This window comes from Notechis scutatus, chromosome 4, assembly GCF_049901735.1.
Source record: "Notechis scutatus isolate UNSWTSFEM ecotype Mainland chromosome 4, rNotScu1.2, whole genome shotgun sequence".
Lineage (NCBI taxonomy): Eukaryota > Metazoa > Chordata > Lepidosauria > Squamata > Elapidae > Notechis > Notechis scutatus.
The window spans coordinates 20,508,025-20,530,617 of NC_142012.1; the positions used below are offsets into that span (position 1 = coordinate 20,508,025).

At 40.0% G+C, this 22,593-nt stretch overlaps 1 protein-coding gene across 1 annotated transcript; it reads right to left on the bottom strand.

Moving 5' to 3' along the window:
- Positions 1–229: 229 nt before the first annotated feature.
- Positions 230–22,508, bottom strand: EIF4E (eukaryotic translation initiation factor 4E). The gene is made up of 7 exons (XM_026672675.2): positions 22,478–22,508; positions 18,519–18,625; positions 9,837–9,932; positions 8,886–8,949; positions 8,268–8,381; positions 4,459–4,598; positions 230–1,276 (listed from the first exon to the last, which is right to left on the bottom strand). The coding sequence occupies exons 1-7, from the start codon at positions 22,493–22,495 to the stop codon at positions 1,162–1,164; spliced, it is 654 nt and encodes a 217-aa protein (XP_026528460.1). The 5' UTR covers positions 22,496–22,508; the 3' UTR covers positions 230–1,161.
- Between the last annotated feature and the right edge of the window lie 85 nt (positions 22,509–22,593).

Genomic DNA, 22,593 nt, shown 5'->3' on the forward strand with positions numbered 1-22,593 from the left:
TTCTAGAGATGCTAGCCTGGCAGCTAAACATGGAGCATATTAATTCTAATTATAACCACAGCAAAGAATTGCATATGGCTATAATACTATCTAATTCAAATCCACTGTAGCTTAAGACTTATCCTTTTCTAGACTATACACTACAACAGAGGCCACAACAGAGACTATCTTGTCAAAAGTAGTACAAAGCACTTCAGTATAATGAAATAAAAGGACAAATCTACTTGTCTAAAAGACAATTCACTGTACACATTTTATTTACAGTTTTGTACACTGTCTTAATATGAATGGGACTGCTTTTCTATTTGAGCCGTACTTAAACCAAAGCAAAATTTAACCTAAGGAATACAAAGTGTTAAAATACAGCATAAGATACAAAAAACAGGAATACTATTTCTAGTAAGGAATGTAATTCTGGTGTTAACATTTTTAAAAATCCACAATTATGTTTAGGAAATCACACAAACATATCACTGATTTGACTTGAAATGCATGAAATTTGTAGCAAAGCTTTGATATTACAAAATAATTACCATAGAATGCACAAAATTATGTTTATTAAACCTTTTGTCGTATTCCCAGATCCTTCACCAATGTTACATGAGCAAGAACTGAAATCAGAATATCACTAATGTTATCAGAAAAGGGAAACAAATAAATTAAATCTAGCAGCCATCAGCATCAATTACAGCAACGATCATGCTGTATAAAGAAAGATTTGCTAGAAAAATGTATGCATCATACTTTTCTTTCAAACCAGCAAAACATGTTATTGCATACTGTGAAAAGATGAAAAAGTAGTAGTTTATTCCCCTGTAGAAATGGCACTGTTTTCAGGACATTTTTTTAATATAATAGTTATTTTCTTAAGAAGCATCAGAGAATGGGTTAGGGAGACATATATGGATTTGAGGGACAAATGTTGCACTGAAATTCTTTGATTGGAAAAGGTTACCTTCAGCCAAAAAATGGGGTGGGGTGGGGGTGAGGAAGAAAACAGAAGTACAAGACAAAGCAAATGAGAGTTTCACAAATTTAGCAACATTTAGATGGAAATCAGATTTAAATGCAGTCCACTCTGCTTTTATAGAGGCTTTGGTTCAGCTCCCAAATCTCGATTGCTTGACGCAGTCTCCTATGAAATACTCTGAAGGTGTCTTCTTAAACAACAAACCTATTTTTAGTGGTGGAACCACTTTTAGTAGCTGTGTCAGCATGGGACTGATAACCAATCACTATCTTTTGAGGAAGTCCTAACCTTTCCTTGTATACTCTCCTGGGAAATTAAAAACACAAAATATAAATTTAAGTAGCATTGTTCATAAGAAAACATGGTATTAATTTTCATTGTTTAAACTCCAAATGCAATATACCAGACGTTTTTACATTTCTTTTAAATAAAAGTCATTCCACTATTCACTCAATATTTGACATTAACATTTCCTGTTTTGGAAATTAATAATCGATATAGGAACCAGGAGGGTTTTGTACATCTAAAGATCATTGCCTTCCTAAGTTCCTGATTATACCACCACTTTCATTTTTAGGTCCGTCAGCTGAGCCTCCTCAGTAGAAAGCAATCCAGAGTTCAAACTGATGAGGGACTTTCACTTAAAGCCCAAATGACTAAACTATCTAAGTTTGTAACTTTAATGTTCATAAGAGTTTGTCAGCTCCCCATCAGAGTAATAGCAAAGCAACTGATTCATGCCAGTTGTCTCAAGTTTGAATTACTAAAACTGTTTAATGACCAAATTACCGTACAGTTCTTTCTGTCCCCTTGATTTGTATTCATAACTGCAGTGTTCTGGACATCTGAATTACTTCTACCTTTCTCTTTTTGGCTATTTGCAAAAATGTCAATAGAAGCTGCTGATATTATCTTACTGAGTTATGCATAGGAGCATTTTGTAACTTGGAGAATCAGCTCAAAACTTTTATTCTGTGCTCATTTCAATTGTTCAGCTAGCACCTCCTTATGATAAAATAGCCATGAGTGAATTTTTTTTATTTAGTACCAGTCATCTGGAATCAACTCCTTTTAAAAGGTGCTAAAATGCTTATTTTTAATTGAACTTTTAATGGATCTTTGTGAAACTAAAATATTTTTAATGCAGAATTCTTTTTATATGTGTTAACAATTGATAAAAAGCTATTCAGAATACTGAGGTTTGCTTATCTTAGCTATTAGATTGGAGTACATGCATTTATTTTTGATATTGCATTTAATTATTTTACACTGCACTTGTACTGGCACATGAAAGATAAAGCTACTATCATTGCAACATTTGTTCATTATGGCTGTGACTTAACTCTTATGTCGATGGACCTTGTAGAATATCAATATGAAATAAATATTTGGACAAATTCTTTTGCCATAAAATATAATAAAGGTAATCCTCAACTTACAACCACAATTGATCCCAAAGTTTCTGTTGCTAAGGAAGATAGTTAAGTGACTTTTGGCCCATTTTATGACTTTTCTTACCACAATTGTTAAGTCACTGCAATTGTTAAGTAACACAGTGGTTAAGTGAATCTAGCTTCCCCACTGATTTTGATTGTCAGAAGGTCACAAAAGGTGATAACATAACCCCAGGACACTGCAACTAGGTGAGATCATCTGTCACCATGGACGGAGGTATCACCAACTCGGCTGTATGTCTCGGCCCATGTGAATTAAATGTTACTGTGTCTTCCCTCTCGCAGTGCCTGAAGGCTGTTAGGGGGCTGGATGGGGAGCAAACTAAACCTTTTCAAGATTGAGTGGCTCTGGGTTCGTTGGTTCAGGGAGAATTGCCACCTTTGGTCTTGGATGAGGTGGCACTACCCCAAACAGACCCTGTGCGTAATCTAGGGGTTTTCATGGACTCACAACTCCTACTCGAAGAGCAGGTGGTGGTTGTGGCCAGGAGGGCCTTTGCGTAACTGCGGGTTGTGCACCAGTTATGCCCTTTCCTGGACCAATGGTCCCTACTCACAGTCACTCATGCCCTAGTCACTTCGTGTCTTGATTATTGCAACGCGTGCTACATGAGGCTGCCCTTGAAGAGCATCTGGAAGCTCCAGTTGGTGCAAAATGCAGCAGTCTGCATGGTTTTGTGAGGACCTCGATGTGCATGTTTCACCTCTCCTGCAGGAGCTGTATTGGTTGCACATTTGCTTCCTGGTGCAATTCAAGGTACTGGTTGTCACCTTTAAAGCCCTTCATTGATTGAGACCAGGTTATCTGAGGTAATGTCTCTTACCAGTCACATCTATCTGACCCATTAGAGCAGGAAGGCAGGAAATGCTACGGGTCCCATCCCTGTGGGATCCAGAAGGGCCTTCTCTGTGGTGGCTCCCTCTCTCTGGAAGATCATTCCCCCAGAGATTAGAATGGCCCCCTCACTAATACTCTTCTGGAAGGTACTGAAGACCTGGTTCTGCCAGCGTGCCCGGCAGAACCCAGAGTGGGACGGAGGCCATCAAACAGCTTGTATGATTTGGTGTCATCGGGGCGGGGTGGGTGGGAGTTGGGGTTTATTTTTTATTTATTTATTTTCCAGATTTTGTTCTATTGTATTTTATTTGATTCTTTTTATTAGTTTCTATTGTTTTTTATTTTAATTATGGTTTTACATTCTGTAAAATGCCTCGAGTCGCCATGAGCGAATAGACGGCAATATAAATCCAATAAATAAATAAAATAAACAATCATAAATATCAATCAGTTGCTAAGTATCTGAATTTTGATCACGTGACCTGGGGATGCTGCAACAAGTTGTAAGTGTGAAAAACAGTCATAAGTCACTTTTTTCAGTGCTATTGTAACTTTGAATGGTCTCTAAATGAACTGTTGTAAGATGACAATTACCTGCACTATTATTTGATTTTTATGTTATCTTTTTTATCAATTCAAAACAGTGTATTTATTTAATGCCTGTGCCTCTTTTTCCCAAAAGTCTGTGAGGTGGGTTGGGCTTAGAGTGTGAATGGTCCAAAGTCATCCAGTTGGCTTTCATGACCAAAAGATGGACCAGAATTCATAGGTCTCCTGATTTCTAGCACAGAATGTTAGCTGCTATACCAAACTGGCTTTATTTGCCATGTAATCTTATTAGGCACATTTGCTACTTAATGTATCATCTTGAGAGTCCTAAAAAAGTATGTACAATAGTCTGCTGAAAATTATGAATTGGTTCAAATATAAACAGTCATAATTTTGACAGCAGCCCTCCCAAAATGAGTATTAATTCTTTTGCATGACAAGGATACTGGAAGTCTTTAAACACAGATTAGGATTATACCTGAAATCTTGATGTATTGAAATAAGTTTCATAAATTATAAAGTTGATCTGTTTCCTCTGAACACAATTTATATCTGAATTAAAGCATAACAAACAAAAAATAAAAGCAAAGCTTCTGAAATATCAGTATTTTCTAAAGCAACAATTGTGAAATTGCATATCAACTTACCCTATATGTGTAACAGCATCTCTGTTTTCACATTCAGTAGTCCATATTGCTATTTTATCCCCCTTTGTTCTAACATTAACAACAGCTCCACATACATCATCACTGTAGTCATCAAAGGATTCTCCAATAAGGCACAGCAGCTACAAAATTGAAGATAATAACTAAATAACAAAATACAACTGAATACTTACAAAAAATACACCGTATAATAACATAAATTTCTACTGATTTCAGTGTATCACCAAGATAAATTACAATAGATTACTGAGAAAAATAACTCTCAGTTGAAAGCTGCTACACAAATGATCCTATTATAGAAGGTACTTTTAACTCCCCAGAGATTTGACTTAGAAGCCCATCTATATCTGAGAGCTTCTTTAATGGTTAACATGTATAATAAGACTGTTTCAAGAACAGTACAAGAGACATAGCCATCAAAAATTTCCTTTCTTCCATCAAGAAAGGTAACATGAAAAAAATTAAGTAAACTGGATTATTGATAAATACTAATATCCACGAAAGAGCAAAGAACTAGCCCCTGGATCTTAATCCAACACCAAGAGATTACCAATATCCCTGACTTAAAAGCTTGTGCCAGAGGGCCAGCACGATTAGTTTTTGCTTTGAATTTCACCCACTTTTACCTGTAACTTATGTCCACAATTGGGACCTTAACTTCCATTGCCAAGTAACGTGGTTTGTAAAAGAAACATTGTGAGTGTACTGTTTAGCAACAGCAGTTTCAATAGTTATAGATGCAGTAGTTAGACCTCACACTTCTCCTACCCTGCCAAACTAAGCTTTGCTTTGATTCCCCCCTCTTGTCTATCTCCCCCACTTTGCCCTTTTGGTGCCTACACTCTGCCACATATCCTGCTGCCCTCCACCACCGTCCCCTTCATCCTCCTGCTGGTGCTCTGGGCTACAGGTGTTGGGTGAAGGTGCTGCCCTAGGACATGTGCATTCCTGGGCAGCATCTCCCTTCTCATCTGCTTGAAGGGAACTTGCCAGGCCCATTTAGAGAGGAGGCAGCAGAGTGGCAAACTGCAGCACTCTCCATTGGCTGGCAAGGAAGGAGGGTTGGCAATGTTCTTCAGAGAGGTGCTGTTTGGGATGACAGTAGAACTGGAGGAAGCAGGCCTCTAGGAGAAGCAGTGCACAGTCTGCAGCTTGTGTTGCAGATACTCCTGAAAAATCAGCCAGTGATCTTCAGCAAGGAGTGGAGGAAAACTGCATAATATAAGTATGCTAATGACACCCCATGTCATAATTTCAAATGTGCACACCTGGTATATGGAAAGCATTATATCATTGTTCATTAAAGAACACTCTCAGCAAAAAATGAATCACTAAGAAGTCTAGTACTTGAAGTATTAAAGCAACTGATCAAAATGGTGCAATTCTATTTCATATCTGAAAAGGTTGAGAACTAAATAAAATCTGGTTTATTTCCAATCATCAAAGCTATGAAGCCAACTCAATCTCAAAGGAAAATGGGAAGTAAAGCTCAAGTGCACTGAAAATTGTAATCCAGAAATATTTATACCAACAGTATTTATTTTGGGGGGGCATACACAGCCTGCTTGCTATGCCAGACTATGCTATAAAAACTATTTATAGGTGACCTAACACTGACTAATTCACCTGATTTGAAGACAATTTTACCCAAAGTGAATCAGCTTCTTTTAAAAAAGGAGAAACATTTCCTTTAAAAAATGATGCATTTATTTTCCAAGTTCTATTCACTTGCCAGAACTTCCTTAAACATAATTATGCAATGGCCTTCACAAATCTAAACATGATGTCAACATATTTAAGAAAAGTTATGTTAAAATAATTTGACCAATTGCAAGAAACGGGTGATTGATATCTATGGTCCAAAACATAACAAACAAGCCACACTAATTTGAATGATTGAATGGGCTTCATATCATCCACTGAGAATTTATCTCAGATATGACACTCCAATGTCACCCAGACAAAGCTGTCACCAATTTGATATAACAAATATATTCCAAAATAAAGCAATCTATAAAAAATAAATAGAGAGGGGTTGGGACTCTTGTCTAGATAATAGTAGAATATCTCCCTGAAAACTGAACCAAATGGATCAAACTGAACCAAATGGGGAAAGATAGAAAGAGCAAGATTAGAAAATGGGCTGGATCTGGGTGGGGCAGCAGAAGAAGCATTTCCCTCCTCCCTAAACACCCAATGTTTTCTTAAGGAAGAGAGAATGCCTAGTTCTCCAATACTGAATAAAATACAAAAACTGCCAATGGTTGCTATTGATAACAGGATTAGAAATAATTGTAAATGTCCTGCTCACTTCAGGATGACTCTCTGAAAATGTATTAGAACAGGATTAGATTTGGCAATTGGAGTAAGGTGGTAAAGAAGCCAGCAAAACAAAGATCAAATTAAAAAATTGGTAGATCAGACTGAGAGCTGTGGATAAAAAAATGAATCAAGAAAAATGTATCCTATGCCAGGGGTCCCCTGGCCATGGCCCACTACTGGGCTGTGGCTCATTCAGAACTGGGCTGTGCAAGTGGCAGGCGAGTATATACACACATGCAGCTCCATTTGTGTGAGCAGGGTGTGCTCCTGTCGCTTGCACAAATGGCAGTTATGTGTGTTCACACCTATGCCTGCCACTAGCATAGAACCATCCCCTCTCCCCGCAAGCGGAAAGATTGAGGAGCACTGTCCTATGGGACTGTTAGAATTTTGCTTGCTGATTCATACTCAAGTTTCCACCTTCCTTATCACACGACCCACAGCAAAGTTACTTTGTGTTTCCCTGAACACACAAAGAGTAGAAACAGACTATTTTAATGCAGAAACCTCCTATGGCTATGATTAGTGAAGATATTGAAAAGAATTTCAACACTTTTCTCTGCATACTTGCCCTAACATTTTTTCCAACCCAACATTATATTTGAAAGAAAACATGTAAAAGGAGTCTTACAGTTTGATCATCAGAAAAATAATTCTGCAAGAGTTGAAGAGAATGGCACTAGGTTTGATACGGAAGCAAAACAAACACAAGAAAAATGAGTTTGAAAAAGAATCAATCAAATCAAAGCATTGAGAAAAGTTTCTCCAATGCATTCCTATGAGAGGGGTAGTTGGACCAGTGGCTCAGGATGTTGCCAATTCCTTGACTCTAAATTTCATTTCTTGAGAAGTGATCCAAGCAGCACTATTATTAAGCAATGACAAAGGATTCAAGAACTCATGCTCTCCATACTTTCCCTAATGGTCACTGACAATTAACAGGCCTGTAATACGTTTTATAGGCTTACAAATACATTGCATACCAGAGACATGAAACTTTCAGCTACCGAGTCTCTAAAATTGGCTCCAGCATTCTCCTTAGAATCATTATAACTGTAATGCCATTCATTTTGTGATTGCCAGCATTGTTATATATTTAGGATGACAATATGACGTGATAATCCAAGACAGCATGATTTTTTTTGTAATACATCTCCTGAATCCAATTCCAGAATTTAGGAGGATCCACAAAGTTCCAAGACCAATGGTTTTTATAGGCCTCCACCCAGGAACGAAATGTAATGCCAATGGTATAAAGTTTCCTGCCTGAGCTGGGGATTGGACTAGAAGACCTCCAAGGTCCCTTCCAACTGTTATTCTGTATTCTCTCTGATATAGCAATGGTCTAATTATGGTCAATTAATTATCTGAATGGATTTGGTACACCCTGACTTTTTGTTTAGAAATTGGGAAAAGTACTCTTCTCTTAAATGTGGCCAAGATGAGCAAACAATATAAAAATCACTTACTGTCTCTAGCCAGAAGCGATCAAGATCACTTCGTCTCTGCTGCTTGTTTAGTGTAATTAGCCATCTCCCTCCCCGTTTATTCTTCTCATCTTCCCACATGGGTTCAATACCATCCTAAAAAGTGCAGTTTAATATAAAACACAATATCCACATGTGTAATTCACACAATTCATTTTTAAATATTTGAAATTTATTTACCTTTATATTACTAAGATTTTAAGTCATGCACAAAAAAATATCAGTGCTTTTTAAAAAATTAATGTTACTCTTCTGACAGAAATGGAACATTAAATATTTTAATTTGCAACACAATAAAAATAGAGACAGTGACTGGTAAAATAGGAAAGACAAGATTAGCAACATTTAAACAAATTTTGGTTATGTATTTTATCCTCAGCTCTTGAAAATATCAAAATATTAAGATGTACCTTAACACAGAAATCCCATATTATAAACATAGAAACTAGTCAATAAGTTACTCTGTAGTAAGTTTTATTAATACTCTTTTACAACACAATATTTTATTAAATTGCATATCCTTTAAAGCATTTTACTTAGCAGATTACATCCAAAATAGCCTAACAAGATGAAATAGACTCAAATATTTATTCCACATACCTTAAAAAGTGAGTAATCACAACCAGGCATTAAATTACTAGAGACCTGAATATGGTTATATAACCTATTTTGGAAAAAAATGTAAGTACAATCAATGAAGTGAACTCTAGCACAAATATTAAAGATTATAGATGTGCAAATGTCAAAAAACACATATATTATCTTAAATTTTGAGATAAATTTTAATAATTCTTAATAGCAATTATTAAAAGAAAAACTGTAATTAAAGTCATATAATCATTACTTTAAAAATGAATTCAACACTGTCATCATCACAATACTTGAGAACACAGTTCACAGGATTTCCAATACTTCACAATCACTTCAAGTTTCCTAGGTGCCCTCTTTTTATAATTGTAGCAGGCAACAATATTTAATGCCTTCAACTTTTCCAAACTTAAGTCTAAATTAGATAACCCATGATCCACTGGGTCATCATTTTAGAGATATTTCCTTACGTAAACAGAAAAACAGAATGATTGGGCAAAAAAGCAGTGGGAGAAGAAGCAACTTCTGACTTTCTGCCAGCATGACTAGGGCTGACTGCCCTCTAGAAGCCAATGGTGGGGATGAGTCTAGCCAGCCTTTGGAGGGCTAGGGATGGACCAGTTTACTGAGCTCCCAGACAGTGGCACAGAAGCATTGAAGCAACCACAAATTTGCCAATTTCAATCCCATAGGAGTCATGTGTCCCAGATTTTGGAAGTATTCTGTAAATTAGCCCATTTGGTATATTGGTTCAAAAACTGTTGCCCTATAATGCACTATTTCACAATTAAACATTACAGACACAAGAGTTTTAATAGTACATAGGTGTCCTTTACAAATTCACTTCCCTTTTGTCTTTTAATATTCCCTCTCATTCAAATTATTCCTCTATATTTTCTTATATATAACCCTCAATAATAGATGAGATGAAAAACACTCGTTTCAAGTCTATAATTTACTTACGCCCAAAAATCTTCAACAGTATCAAACTTTGAGATCAGACGAAGATTTGCTTGCCAAGTTTTACTTTTGTCATTTTTAAAGAACCAGAGTGCCCACCTGAAAAAAATAATGACTTTATATTGGCATACAATTATTTTAAAAGGCAGAGATTAAAATCATAACATATGAAGAAATTTGGGAAGAAAAATACAAAACAAGAATACAAAAAACTATGCTGGTTTAATGTTCATTTCCATTATTTTATTCAAGAATGAGCACTTAGGCATACAATGGAGATTCTAAATGTGAACAATTCTACTATAGGATAAATCTGAAGTCATATCTATGTTTATATAATGACTATAACCAAACTATCCTCCTTTCCCAAATTTCCATTTTCTGGAAATAGATCCTAAGGAAATCAGTTCGAACTATATATTTGAAACACAACTTTAAAATTTTTTAAAAAACACGATTTTGCAAATTAATCTATCAACTACCGTCTATCACCAATAGATCAAACTATAGTAACCATGAATATATTCAGCAAAAAGAAAGGGTAAATGGCAAAAATGAGCTGTAATACAGAATTGGACAATTAAGAGGTAAAATGCCACTTTTTATATAATCCTATAAAATGCAAATAGCCTTCTGGAAAATAATTCTATTTTGTAAAGGATTAATACAAACATTAAACAAAGCTAATCAATAAAATTTGAAAATGATTATAAACATATATGGTATGCATAATATATAAGGTACAGTGCTGCAATTACATATAGATTGAAGACGTTTGTTTCTGAAAAGGTTTCCCCTAAACAGGTCACTTTGAATTTCATATATTCTTCAAAATGTTTCTTTCGGAAGAGAAAGTAATTTCAATTTCAAAGGAAAAAATATTCTGACAAAACAAAATATTCTAGAGATGAAAGTGTTTTGTTTTGCATATCCTACATTATTGTCTCTTAAATCAGTGGCCCCCAACCTTTTGGGCACCAGGGACCAGGGGGAGGGGCGTGGTTTCACATGCTGCCTGCATCCTGCAGATGGGGCTTTGATTGTTTGTACGGCCCAGTGCCGGTCCACAGACTAGAGGCTGAGGAGCTGTCTTAAATTACTAGTGGCATGGGTTGGAGATGCCTGATTACAATGAATCAGATGAAGTATTCCTTCCAATTTGAAAAAGGGCGTTGGTACTTACCTGATACGCCCGTTCTCTGTGAGCTGTGAAGAGCATCCAGAAGTGCTTCAGTCTCTTCTGGAAAGGCTGGGCTTAAAACTCCGGGACGCTCCTCCTCCTCTACAGGACACCTCCCCAGCGTCCCCCAGTTTTGCGAAGACTGAGTGCCAAAGTCCGGAACTCATCACCTAATCTAGATCCCTGACCGGAACGGAACCCCACCAGACGGAAAGAAATGGGTGGGGCTGGATGCTCTTCACAGCTCACAGAGAACGGGCGTATCAGGTAAGTACCAACGCCCTTTCTCCCATGAGCTGTTCAGAGCATCCAGAAGTGGGACATACCAAAGCTTGGCCTGTCCTTAGGGAGGGACTCCGTCTGGATCGAAATCCACTCCTAAATTCTGTGGACCCTCTGCAGGACTCTTCTGCCAAATGAAGCGTCCGCTGAGGCATAGACATTAATTTTATAATTTCTGACAAAGGGCGATGGTGAAGCCCAAGTTGCCACTCTGCAAATTTCGTCTATGGAAGCCCGTGTGGCCCATGCTGCTGATGTTGCCGCACTCACTCCTTGTTGAGTGGGCTGTAATGCCCTTAGGAACTGAGATGGACTGGCATTCGTAACTTTTAGCTGTGGTGGCTCTCAACCATCTACCAATGGTCGTCGACGACACCTTGTGTCCTAAAGTGGATGGGTTGAAGGATAGGAATAGAGCCTCAGATTTTCGAAATGCCGCCGTGCAGTCTAGATAGATGCTTAACGCCCTTCGAATGTCAGGTCGATGCCATTGATGCTCCAGTCTATGAGATTGTTTCAGACAAAAAATTGGAAGCACCAACTCCTGCGCTCTGTGGAAGACTGAATTTACTTTAGGGGTGAACGATGGATCCAATCTGAGAATCACTCTGTCCGCATGAAACATGCACAGGTCCTTTCTCATTGGCAATGCTGCCAATTCGGAAATCCTCCTTGCTGATGTGATCGCAATTAAGAAACCACCTTATATGTCAGAAATTTGAGACTAGCGGTTCTTAAAGGCTCGAACGGGCCAGTTGTAAATGCAGTTAACACCTTGTTGAGCTCCCAAGTGGGATAGCGGTGAATTACAGGAGGTCGTAAGTTTGCAGCACCCTTAAGAAAGCTGCGGACATGTGGATGGTGTGCTATGGAACGAAGGTCACCCCAGGATATCACCGAGGCTAAGGCCGCCACCTGTCTGCGTAAAGTATTTGGAGATAGGCCCTTGGTCAACCCCTCCTCTAAAAAGTCCAATAATTGTCCTACTGATGTGGCGGTTGGGTCAATCTTAGACCACCAGCAACAGAAAGTGGACCACGTGGCCTCGTATATACGATTTGTTGAGGACCGTCTGGATGCTTGTATGGTGGCAATGGCATCCTCTGAAATCTGTTGGGTCCTTAAACGGCTCTGCTCAACCTCCATACGACTAGGCTGAGCCATTGTGGGTCCGGGTGAAATACCGGCCCTTGCAAGAGGGAAACCCTCGATGGTGGAATTTTCCAAGGTTGTTCTCTCAACAGGTCCTGTAAGTCCGCGAACCACGTTCGCCTGGGCCAGTAAGGGGCGATCAATATCAATTCTGCTTGTTCCTCCAATAACTTCTGGATCAACCTGGGTATTACAGGGAGTGGAGGAAACGCATATAGAAGTCTGGGAGGCCACTGACATCGCAGGGCGTTGACGGCCTCCGCCTCAAGTCGGGTACCTTGAAATATACCGGGGCAATTGGGCGTTGAGGGGAGAGTCAAATAGATCGATCACCGGTTGCCCAAACCTCCGCACTGCTTCCTGGAAGAGACGGGTGTAGGTGCCACTCTCTGATCTATCGTGGCCCTGCTGAGCCAGTCCGCTTGTGTGGTTAAGGCCCCTGCTATGTGCTCTGCCTTGAGCGAAAACAGATTGGCCTCGGCCCACTTGAATAACCTTGCCGTCTCCAGCATCAGAAGTTTGGAGTGGGTACCCCCCTGTCTGTTTACATGGGCCTTGGTTGTGATATTCTCTGTCAAGACCAGAACGGGTTCCGTTCCAACAGGTTGATGCTTTGTGATTGTTCGGAAATAGTCCAACTTCCCTGTGCAGTGTGGGATTGGAAGTGAGCTCCCCATCCTACCAGGCTGGCATCGGTTGTGATTGTTGCCCTGCAAGGTTCCTTGAAAGGACACCCCTTATTTATCATGTTTTCCGACCACCAGCGGAGCAATCGGAGAACATTTTGCAGTACCTTTATCCAGACGTTGGAAGTGGCTCTTCCGGATCGCTGGAAAAGTAGCAGGAACCATTGCAGATCTCTAGAATGGAATCGAGCCCAAGGCACAATGGAAATACAAGAAATCCGCTTCCCTAACAGTTGAGACAGAACTCCCAGGGAAACCCTCTTTAAGGCTCTGATCTCTCTGGCCAAAGACTGGATACTATTCAACCTGTCCTGAGAGAGAAAAACCTTGCCCTCCACAGTATCTATCACTGCCCCTAAATGAACTAACCTAGTTGAAGGGATCAAATGGCTTTTATCCCAATTTATGGAAAAGCCGTGACCCTTGAAGGGTCTCCAGAGTAATCTTGGTATCCAAATTTGCTTGATGTCTGGAAGATGACAAAATTAAAATATCATCCAGATAACATTGTAAACGAATAGATTTGATCCTGAGGGAGGCAGCCAAAGCCGCTAGGACCTTGGTAAAAGTCCTAGGGGCCGAAGCCAGACCGAATGGTAGGGCGATATATTCGTAGTGCCGATCACAATAGCAAAATCTAAGATATTTGTAGTGAGCAGGTCTAATTGGTATATGTAGATAAGCCTCTGTCAGATCTATAGAGGTCAGGACATCGTTCTCTCTGATGCTGAGCAGAATGGACTGGAGAGTAGTCATCTTGAATTTTCGATAAACCAATGATCTGTTCAGACGTTTGAGGTCCAGAATTGCCCTCCAGCCCCCTGAACTCTTTGGGACCACAAACAATAGAGAGTAACAGCCTTGACCTCGTTGTTCAGATGGGACCTCTCTAATGGCCCAAATATGCAGAAGATGATTGATAGCCTCCTGCATCAACGCTCTCTTAATGGGGTCCGTGGACCTAGGGCTCCTAATGAAAAAGTTCGGAGGGGAGGATTGAAACTCTAGCGCCAAACCAAACCTAACAGAGTCCCTGACCCACGCATCAGAGGTGGAGCTGTCCCATTGATCAGCAAACAATTTTAGCCGCCCTGCAATGGGAGCTGCTGTCAAGGACTCACTTGGGGCGACGAAAAAATCGGCCTCTGGTACCTCTGGGGTTTTCTGTTTTGGCCTCCCCGCTGACCTCTATCGGAAGATTCTGACCTATCCTGTCTAAAACTGGGCCTGTAGCCTGATGTTCTCTGTGATCTGGGAACGTATGGGCCTTGATAGTAGGGCCGAAAGAAACCCTTTCGAAACGACTGGGGTGTTCTGTTTTCAGACCTCCGAAAAAGAGGGGGAAGCACTTTTTTCGTGTTTCTGTTCTCAATAAGCAGGACACTGCTTATAATTTATCCCGATATTGGGACTGATGCCAGCTTGCATTTATGCTTGGTATCCGCCTGCCAATGTCTGAGCCATAGCAGTCTCCGTGCTGATATGTGAGATGCTATGGCTCTAGACGAGAATTTGACTGCATTAAATGTGACGTCGGCAGAAAATTCTGCCGCTGCAATAATCTTAGCAATGTCCTGGTGGGCTCTGACATTTGACGCTGGCAATATATCCTTCAAGTGGAAGAGCCATCATAGGGAGGACCGTGTAAAAAAGGACGCAGCTGTAGCTGCCCTAATGGCCCAGGCGTCAGAAACATGCGCCCTACGGAGTGCCAACTCTTCTCTCTTTTCCTCCGGTCTCAGGGCTTCCTCAAAGAGGCCAGTGCCACAATGGGCTCATCCACCTCCGGAGTTTTGAGAAAATTTGAAAACTCTGGTGCCAAATTATAGTATCGTTTATAGTACCCTATTGGGGCTGGGTAGGATGCTGCTGATGCCCACTGATTTTGTACTAATTCAGCAAACATACGAGGGACAGGAATAGTTTCTGCCTCGTTAGCTGGTTATGAGAATATTAGATCCTCGGATTCGTCCTGAGACCCTGTTGACAATGGATGAGGGCTTGATGTGCCTAGTTTAGCGATGTTCTTTGCTTTGAAAAGTAAAGATTTAAAGAGGTGCAGACGAAAAAGGCCAGAAAAGGTAGGTTGGTCCGGAATGAGGCCTTTGTCATCCGACATTCCTCGTTCTAGTGGGTCAGGCTCTGACAACCCCAAGTCCATCTGATGGATCGACCCCACCTCCATGGGAACATCCTGGTCATCTAATTCCACCTCCCCCCGAAGACCTTGGACTGGTATGTCAGGAATATTGGGGAATACCTGAGTTTGATGATGTCCCATATGCGCAAAGGATCAAGCAGACAGGGATCCCACTTCCGAAGTAGCCGAAAAGTGTCTGGTCCGGATGGATGGCTGCACTCCAGCCGCAATGTATAGCCATCTCCATCCATTGCCTCATTTCGATGGGAATAGTCTCAGGTAATCCCTCCTCCTGTCTTAAACCGGCGGCCGTAGGGGTGAAGGTTGCCTGTGGGATTCGCCGGGCAGTGCTCATTGGAGGAGATATGGCTGTGGGAGGCTGTCCAGAAATAGCCTGTCTGGGCTGGGTGGATAAGTCCAAGGGCCCCAACAATGTACTTGGTCCCTGATCCGATTGTTGTGTCATAGCCATCTTGTCCGCCTCCCTGGCCCGTTTCTGTAACTGCCTTTCCAAGGCTTGGTGCCGTCTATGGACATCCTTATCCGCCACCTTAGAGGCCTTTTTGGGGCCCACTGACTTATCTCGGGACTTATTTGTCTTGGAGCGGAAGACGTTGTCACCTTCCATTGTGGAGGACTGATTCTCGTGCCTCTAACTTTAATTTTTTAAAAAATTATTATTGTATTATTATCATTATTATTATTTGTACTTAGGGGTGATGCCTACCCCTGTGGTTGAAAGTGAACGCTTCTCCAGGAGTGTAAATAAATAAATATACACACACACACACACACAACATATACACACACATACATACATACATACATACACGTGCCTATATCTACGTGTAAAACTGTGTATACGGGAAACAGTATCCAAGGGTCCCCAACAAGGGAAACCCCCAAGCGCTCCAAGCAAGAAATATTCTGGATCCCTGGTCCCCAACTAGGGAAACCAGCTATACAGGGCCTGGTTGGATCCTTTCCTGTCAAAAACGTCCCACTGTTTGAAATGGCACTTGCGGCTTCACTCCAATGTAATGATCCAAAAGCAATTGCAAAAAGAAAAAAAAAATCCTGTTTAGGGACTAGCCTGCTTATCCAATGCCAGCAAGATAAAAGAGAAATAATGCCAGGGAAGTGGAGTGGGAAGGTACTTGCCCCGGTCCCCAAGAAGGGAAACCAGCGAGGAATGGCGCCTGTGATATTTAGGAGCGAACTTGAAGCCAGCCGTTGAAAACGGCGGGAAGGCAGAATATCCGATGTTAATTGCTGACTCTCTAAATTGTCAGATAAATGATCCTGTCAGTCGAAACAGCAAGGAGAAGTGAGCCGCGACTGTGAGCACTCCGCCAAGATCACAGAGATAAGACGATCGGGGGATTAGATAAGCTAATTGCCTGAAGCGGCCGTCTCAGGCTGCCTGCGGAGTGGCAGGCTCCGCCAGCCACAAAAAACTGCTCTCAAACTGATCGGGGGGATGACCTAATAGAGCCACAAGCTTTGAAATCACCAAATTAATTGGGGAAAAATTTACAAGCCAAATTAACCCAAGAGCAAACCTGAATTTTGACTAGCTGAATCAGAAAACCGTTCCAGTCAGGGAGTGCACAACCTCTTACCATGAAGGCTGAGCTAAAACTAGGGGATGCTGGGGAGGGGTCCCGTGGAGGAGGAGGAGTGTCCCGGAGTTTTAAGCCCAGCCTTTCCAGAAGAAACTGAAGCACTTCTGGATGCTCTGAACAGCTCATGGGAGAAAGTGAAAGTGTATTTTTATACAGATATTTCGTATAGACATTATATCTGTAAATGCCACTGAAAATAACACTGTCATGCAGAAAAATCATAAATGAAATAAATAAATGCAGTATATAAAGCAAGTAATACAGAGACACAAAATACTTATTTTTAGAAATTGGTTTTCAAATTAGAATAACACTGCAGGTTGAAGGATGCCATACAATTTTGGAATGATTACTGCTGATAAATCATTCTAGTTGGAAACTGAAAAAGAAATCCTCCTAAAGAATTAAAAGATATCATACATAAGTTCATATGCACATTTAATTGGTAGTACTGTTTACTGTAGTCATAGTTTGCAAGATTTTTAAGGTTATTTCCTTGAATCACCTTAGTAGTTTTATATCACTGATGCTATATATCATTTCTGAAATTCTGAATTTATTTAGTGCCTTGTATAGTAGCTCAAGATTGCATTTACATTTTTAAACAGACCAAAAACAGGAGGTAGACATATTAACCAAAACAGGTATGGGCAATTTTTATAATATCAAGAGCGGTTTTAAGACCTTGAGTTGTATATGGAAAGTTGGGCTCCAAAAACTGAACAGAGAAAGGAAAAATAAAAATATGTGTGTCAGTCCCCGCCATCTTGAATCGGAAAATGCAGGAATTCAGATTTGGGTTTTCCCAGATGTGCCAATATAACTTCTCTAATAAATTCTTACTTGGATGGACTTTGATGCTGAGTGCTGAATTGAAAATGGAGAATTTGGTTGGAATGCTGACATTGTGTGTGTTCATTTTTATTAAAATTAGATAAAATCAATTATTTCTCAGGGCTTAGCAGTTTTGCATTCGCTGAACTTTTTTTGTAACAATTCTGAGACCAGCAGGCTCTGTTCTGTCAACGAAAACCTAAAAGTATTGACCCAGTCATCAACCACATTCTACTTTATTAAGATGACTAAGGAAAATTGGGGCAAAGATTTTAATTGCAATCAAAAGTAATATCCTGGAAAGAAACTATACTTTTTTAAGATTCTGAATAGGGAGATTATCTCAAATACTATTTATAATCCAAAGTACGATTTGGCTCAAACTACTGTAGATAGGAAAATTAACTGACTTTTAAACCAGGAACTTATTTACCTGTCAACACTGCACTTCAAATTGTTACTGTATGGTATACAAATCATAGTATGAAACATGTGGTAGGTTAGTATGTTATACTTTACAGTTTAAAATTGCAACACAGTGATTTGGAATCTTGTTATGTAGTGTTTTTCAGCTGAAATCTCTTGAAACATAAAGAGAACATACAACATTTCAGAGGTTGTCATAAAGGACCTGTAATTTAACATAAAAGACAACTGTTCTCCAACTTTTCAAAAGGAGGATGTTTGTGGATATGTATTCTGCATTTTAAAAAATGCATTCCAAAATATCTAATTAATTCTGTTTTGGAACATGCTATTACACAATTTAAAGGAAACATGCCCCACCTGTTTTGTAATGGATGCTTAACGTATGTTTCAGGACTCACAATCTCCTGACTTGCTGGTGTCTCAGTTTTCTCTTCTTCTGAAGTCTGAGGGTTAGAAATGGTTTCCTAGACAAACAAAACAAATAATTAACTTGCTTCTTTATAAGGAATAATATATTATGCATAAAGATTTATTTAAAAGATAACCACCATGTTCAAATATTCTGCCATTAACATTTGCAAATCTTTTTAATATGGATATGTCTATATTTTCCGAATATAGGCATTCTAGAACAATTAAAATGACTGTAAAGTTCACAAGTCTGAAACAATAAGATGGAATCTATTTCTCCACGGAGGATTATATTATCAAATGTATGCAAATTTAGCAAACTAACTTTTCTTAATGCAGTAATTCTCATAGCACATACTATTAAGTGATTCATTACCATAGGCCACATGTATACTCCAAATGTATAACTTAGATAAATTCGAGCAGACAATGGTACCAATCAACATATGTTTTGAATTAATGCTAACTTTACTACATTGTAAACAGCTGCGTTTTCATAGGGAATTCTTGTGTACGTCTCCCTTTCTATATATTTCATTAAGATCTGGGATATTAAAACATGATAGAATTTAAGGTAGGAACAAATCACTATCAATTGTAACACTGTAATATATTGCAAACTTCTTTTATGGACACCCACTGTATAAAATATACGAAAAGAAAATACTGTAATAGGACAGTTGCAGATAAAACTAGTTACATTAAGCTCTCAAAAAATTAGTGAGAAACATTTGTTATGACTAACTTAGTACTGATTTCAGTGGGTTTAGATATATAGTACTTTTTCTGGATGCTTAACAATGGTAAATGGAATTTCCTAATGTCCCATCACTTAATGACATCATTACATCTTAGGCTTAGGGTTTAGGGTAAGACACTTAGTGACATAGCAATCCCAGCAGTCCCCATTAAACCTGACTTGTGGTTGGTAAGTGAGGATCTTCTCACAACTTCCTGCTGGCTTCCAACAACCAAAGACAGTGGGGAAAGTAGCAGGAAGTTTAAAGTCCCAGTTGGCTTGCAAGCAAGCCAATAAGCTGTAAATGAATTTTGCAGGGGAGGGGTAAACACATAATGTGAGTGTGGTGCAAGCACAGCAAGGCTTGGGTGGCTGCTGCCAAATGGGTGAGAGATGGCGCACAAGATTTGGGTGAAGTTGCTGGACACAGGAGACTTATCTGAGTGACTTGCAACCTTCCCTGCCAGCTCCCCCATTGACTTTGCTTGAAGGAAGTCAGCAAAGAAGGTTGAAATGGCAATCACATGGCCATGGCATACTGCAACTGTTGTGTGAGCTGGTTGCCAAACACCCACATTGCAATGATAGGGTGTTGTGGTGGCCAGAACTTTGAGGATTGATCTTAGTACCACTCATTCACATTGTTGTAACGTGCTGAACAAGTAGTCATTAAACATGGACTACCTGTAAGAAGACACCTCTACTGTCATATAAATGGTATACTCCTGCCACTTTTTAGACTTACATCTATAAAATCTGAGGAGAAATTTTTCTGCCCCTTAACAAAGGCTAAATATAATAATCCAGGTACAAAAGAATTATTTCTAAATGAAAAGTACTATGAGAAATGAACATAACTATGAGGATTTTATTTTGTACATTCTATATGCTAGAGTATCTGGATATAGTGATATTACCATCTAACAAATGGTACACAAAAATTATATTAGCTAAAACTAGCATATAAAAAGAACCATTTGATATTAGCAGTCTACAGACTGATTAAATATGTAACTTTCAATTTTATTACCTGTTCTCTTAGCTGCAGTTATAAGATATATTATACCTTAGGCGAAGAAAATCTTTCAATAACCAACAACACAGACTTGTCGTCCCTTTAACTTCCAATCTAAACAGGAATGAAATTAATCTTATGCATATTTGGGATCATCTGAAAACTGAACCCATTTTATACTTGTGTGAAATGGTAAATTAGCTTATGAAAGCTACTTTTTTAATAAACACTTTTCTTAAAAGAGAAGCATCAACTAAAATTTCTGCACACAATAAAACTTCTGAACTAAATATATATTTGGTCTCATTGATTTTGCTAGTAGTTGAATGTTTTTGAAGTTCATTCCCATAATATAACAAAACTATATGAATGTTCAATGTCTTTCCTTCATGTTATAGATTTAATAAGCCCGTCTTTCAAGTAAGTAAAATTAAAATAACACAGATGCACATAATCAAAATTTCAGCTTACCTTTACTGAACTACATAATCCAGAATGGCTTTCAATCATGATGATTCAAAGTTTTCTGTACACATGCACTTTTTTTCTCTATTTGCGTTGGAAACTGATAGCGCTTATAAAAGTTTTAAAATTAGGAATGTGTGAAGTCTATCAGAAAAGGAGTTTCCAAAAAGGCGAAAACTGTTAAAGCTGTAATCTAATGGTAATTATGGATCATTCCATAGTCTTTTTCTTCTGAGCTTAAAAACCTTGTATTATCCTGGCAACATTTATGGACTAGAAAAATAATACACTTGTAAATTGTGCCTACTCTGGAACATGATAGTTGACATTTTTTATAACTAGATGCAGAGGCACATAGTATATACATGCTATGCCCTGGGAAATCTCATTCCTTTTGTATGTAGCGAAATACTACTTCAGTATTTAACTTGCCACTACCTACAGTGTCAGTGCCAACTGCAGGTCTCTTGGTTCAATGCCAGTATTTTCCCCTTAGTATTACTACTGTCATCTTCCATTGCATGTCAACTCCTACACTCAACTTAAAATACAGTACGTTGCAAGGGGGGGCAGAAATATGATGGGCTCTTTTCCTTCAACAAATTAGTATTTGAAAATGTTTGGCCTTAAAAATTCTGCACAGCTAGGGGAGAAAGATGAGCAAACATCTATTTAAGTATAAGACAAGTGTATAAAGGGCTAAATCAGAGACAACCTTCTTTATGGAAAAGTTGAAAACTGAAGTACCACGTATGATCTGTACTGTACACATCCGCTCCAACTTATGCCCCTGTGAAAGAATTTGGTTTTTTTTACCCCCCAGCCGGTTTATGGGATTCAATTATAAGTATACTTTTCTTGGGAAATGATGATGGGGGGCGGGAGGAACAAGTTAAGCCAAGGATCTAAACAAAAAGCAACTTTTGTCGCCTGGTTCGGAGACAGCAGGACGGTATCGCCCGAGAGGAAACAAACGGGTGTTGTGACAGCATTGAGAGCAGCCAGGAAAATCAGGGATGGGAGCGGTGGAGGAAGGGATTCTCCGCCGGTGTTTGGGCACTCTTGAGTCTGGCAGGCGCGGGGAGACACAGGCCGGCATAAGCGGCCCTCTCCGCTAGCGAATTACAGAGAAGTTATGTCCAGGATTGGGGGGCCCAGAGTCCCACCGAGCTCCGCCTTCTTCTCTCGTGGTGAATTCTCCTCGCCCTGCACCCGCCGGCCGTCTTCGGCCTTCCTCTCTCCACCTCACCCGTCACACGACCCCTCCCGGTCGTCCCCTCAAAGCCCCCGCCCGAACTGTGACGGCACAATCCTGGCCGTTCGCCTCACGCGCTCGGAGTCTCCCCCACCCCGGCCTCCCAGGTCTTCCCATCCTCCTTCTCCCGCCAAGGCGCTCCATCGCACACGCCAGCGCCTTTCGCTCGCCGTACACACGCGCGCCACACGCGCGCGCACACACCACTTTCCAGGCCAGTGTCTGTCGCCCTCCCTCTTCGCCAACCATCTCCCCCCACTTTCGGCTTTCTGGCTGAGATTTTTTTGTGTCCCCCTTCAGGGCCGAGCGGCCTTTTCACAATCTTCACGGAAGCCTACGTGACAGAGCGAGGGCGGAGAAAAAGAGGAAGGCGGGAGGGAGGAGTGGTGGTGGTAAAACCGAAGGGAGGAAACGGGAATAAGGACACTCACCGGTTCCACCGTCGCCATCTTAGATCGCTCTGATCGCACAAGCGCTGAGGGGAGGAGAGAGGTAAAAGGGGAAGGCGGATAACAAATCAGGTTCGAAAACGATTGGTCGGCGGAGA

Coding starts and splice junctions, on each gene's coding strand:
- EIF4E (XM_026672675.2), bottom strand. Junction 9,933..18,518: donor AAGCATCCATTACAAAACAG/GTGGGGCATGTT, acceptor TATTTTTTTCAG/GTGGGCACTCTGGTTCTTTA. Junction 8,950..9,836: donor ACTGTTGAAGATTTTTGGGC/GTAAGTAAATTA, acceptor TTTCCAAAATAG/GTTATATAACCATATTCAGG.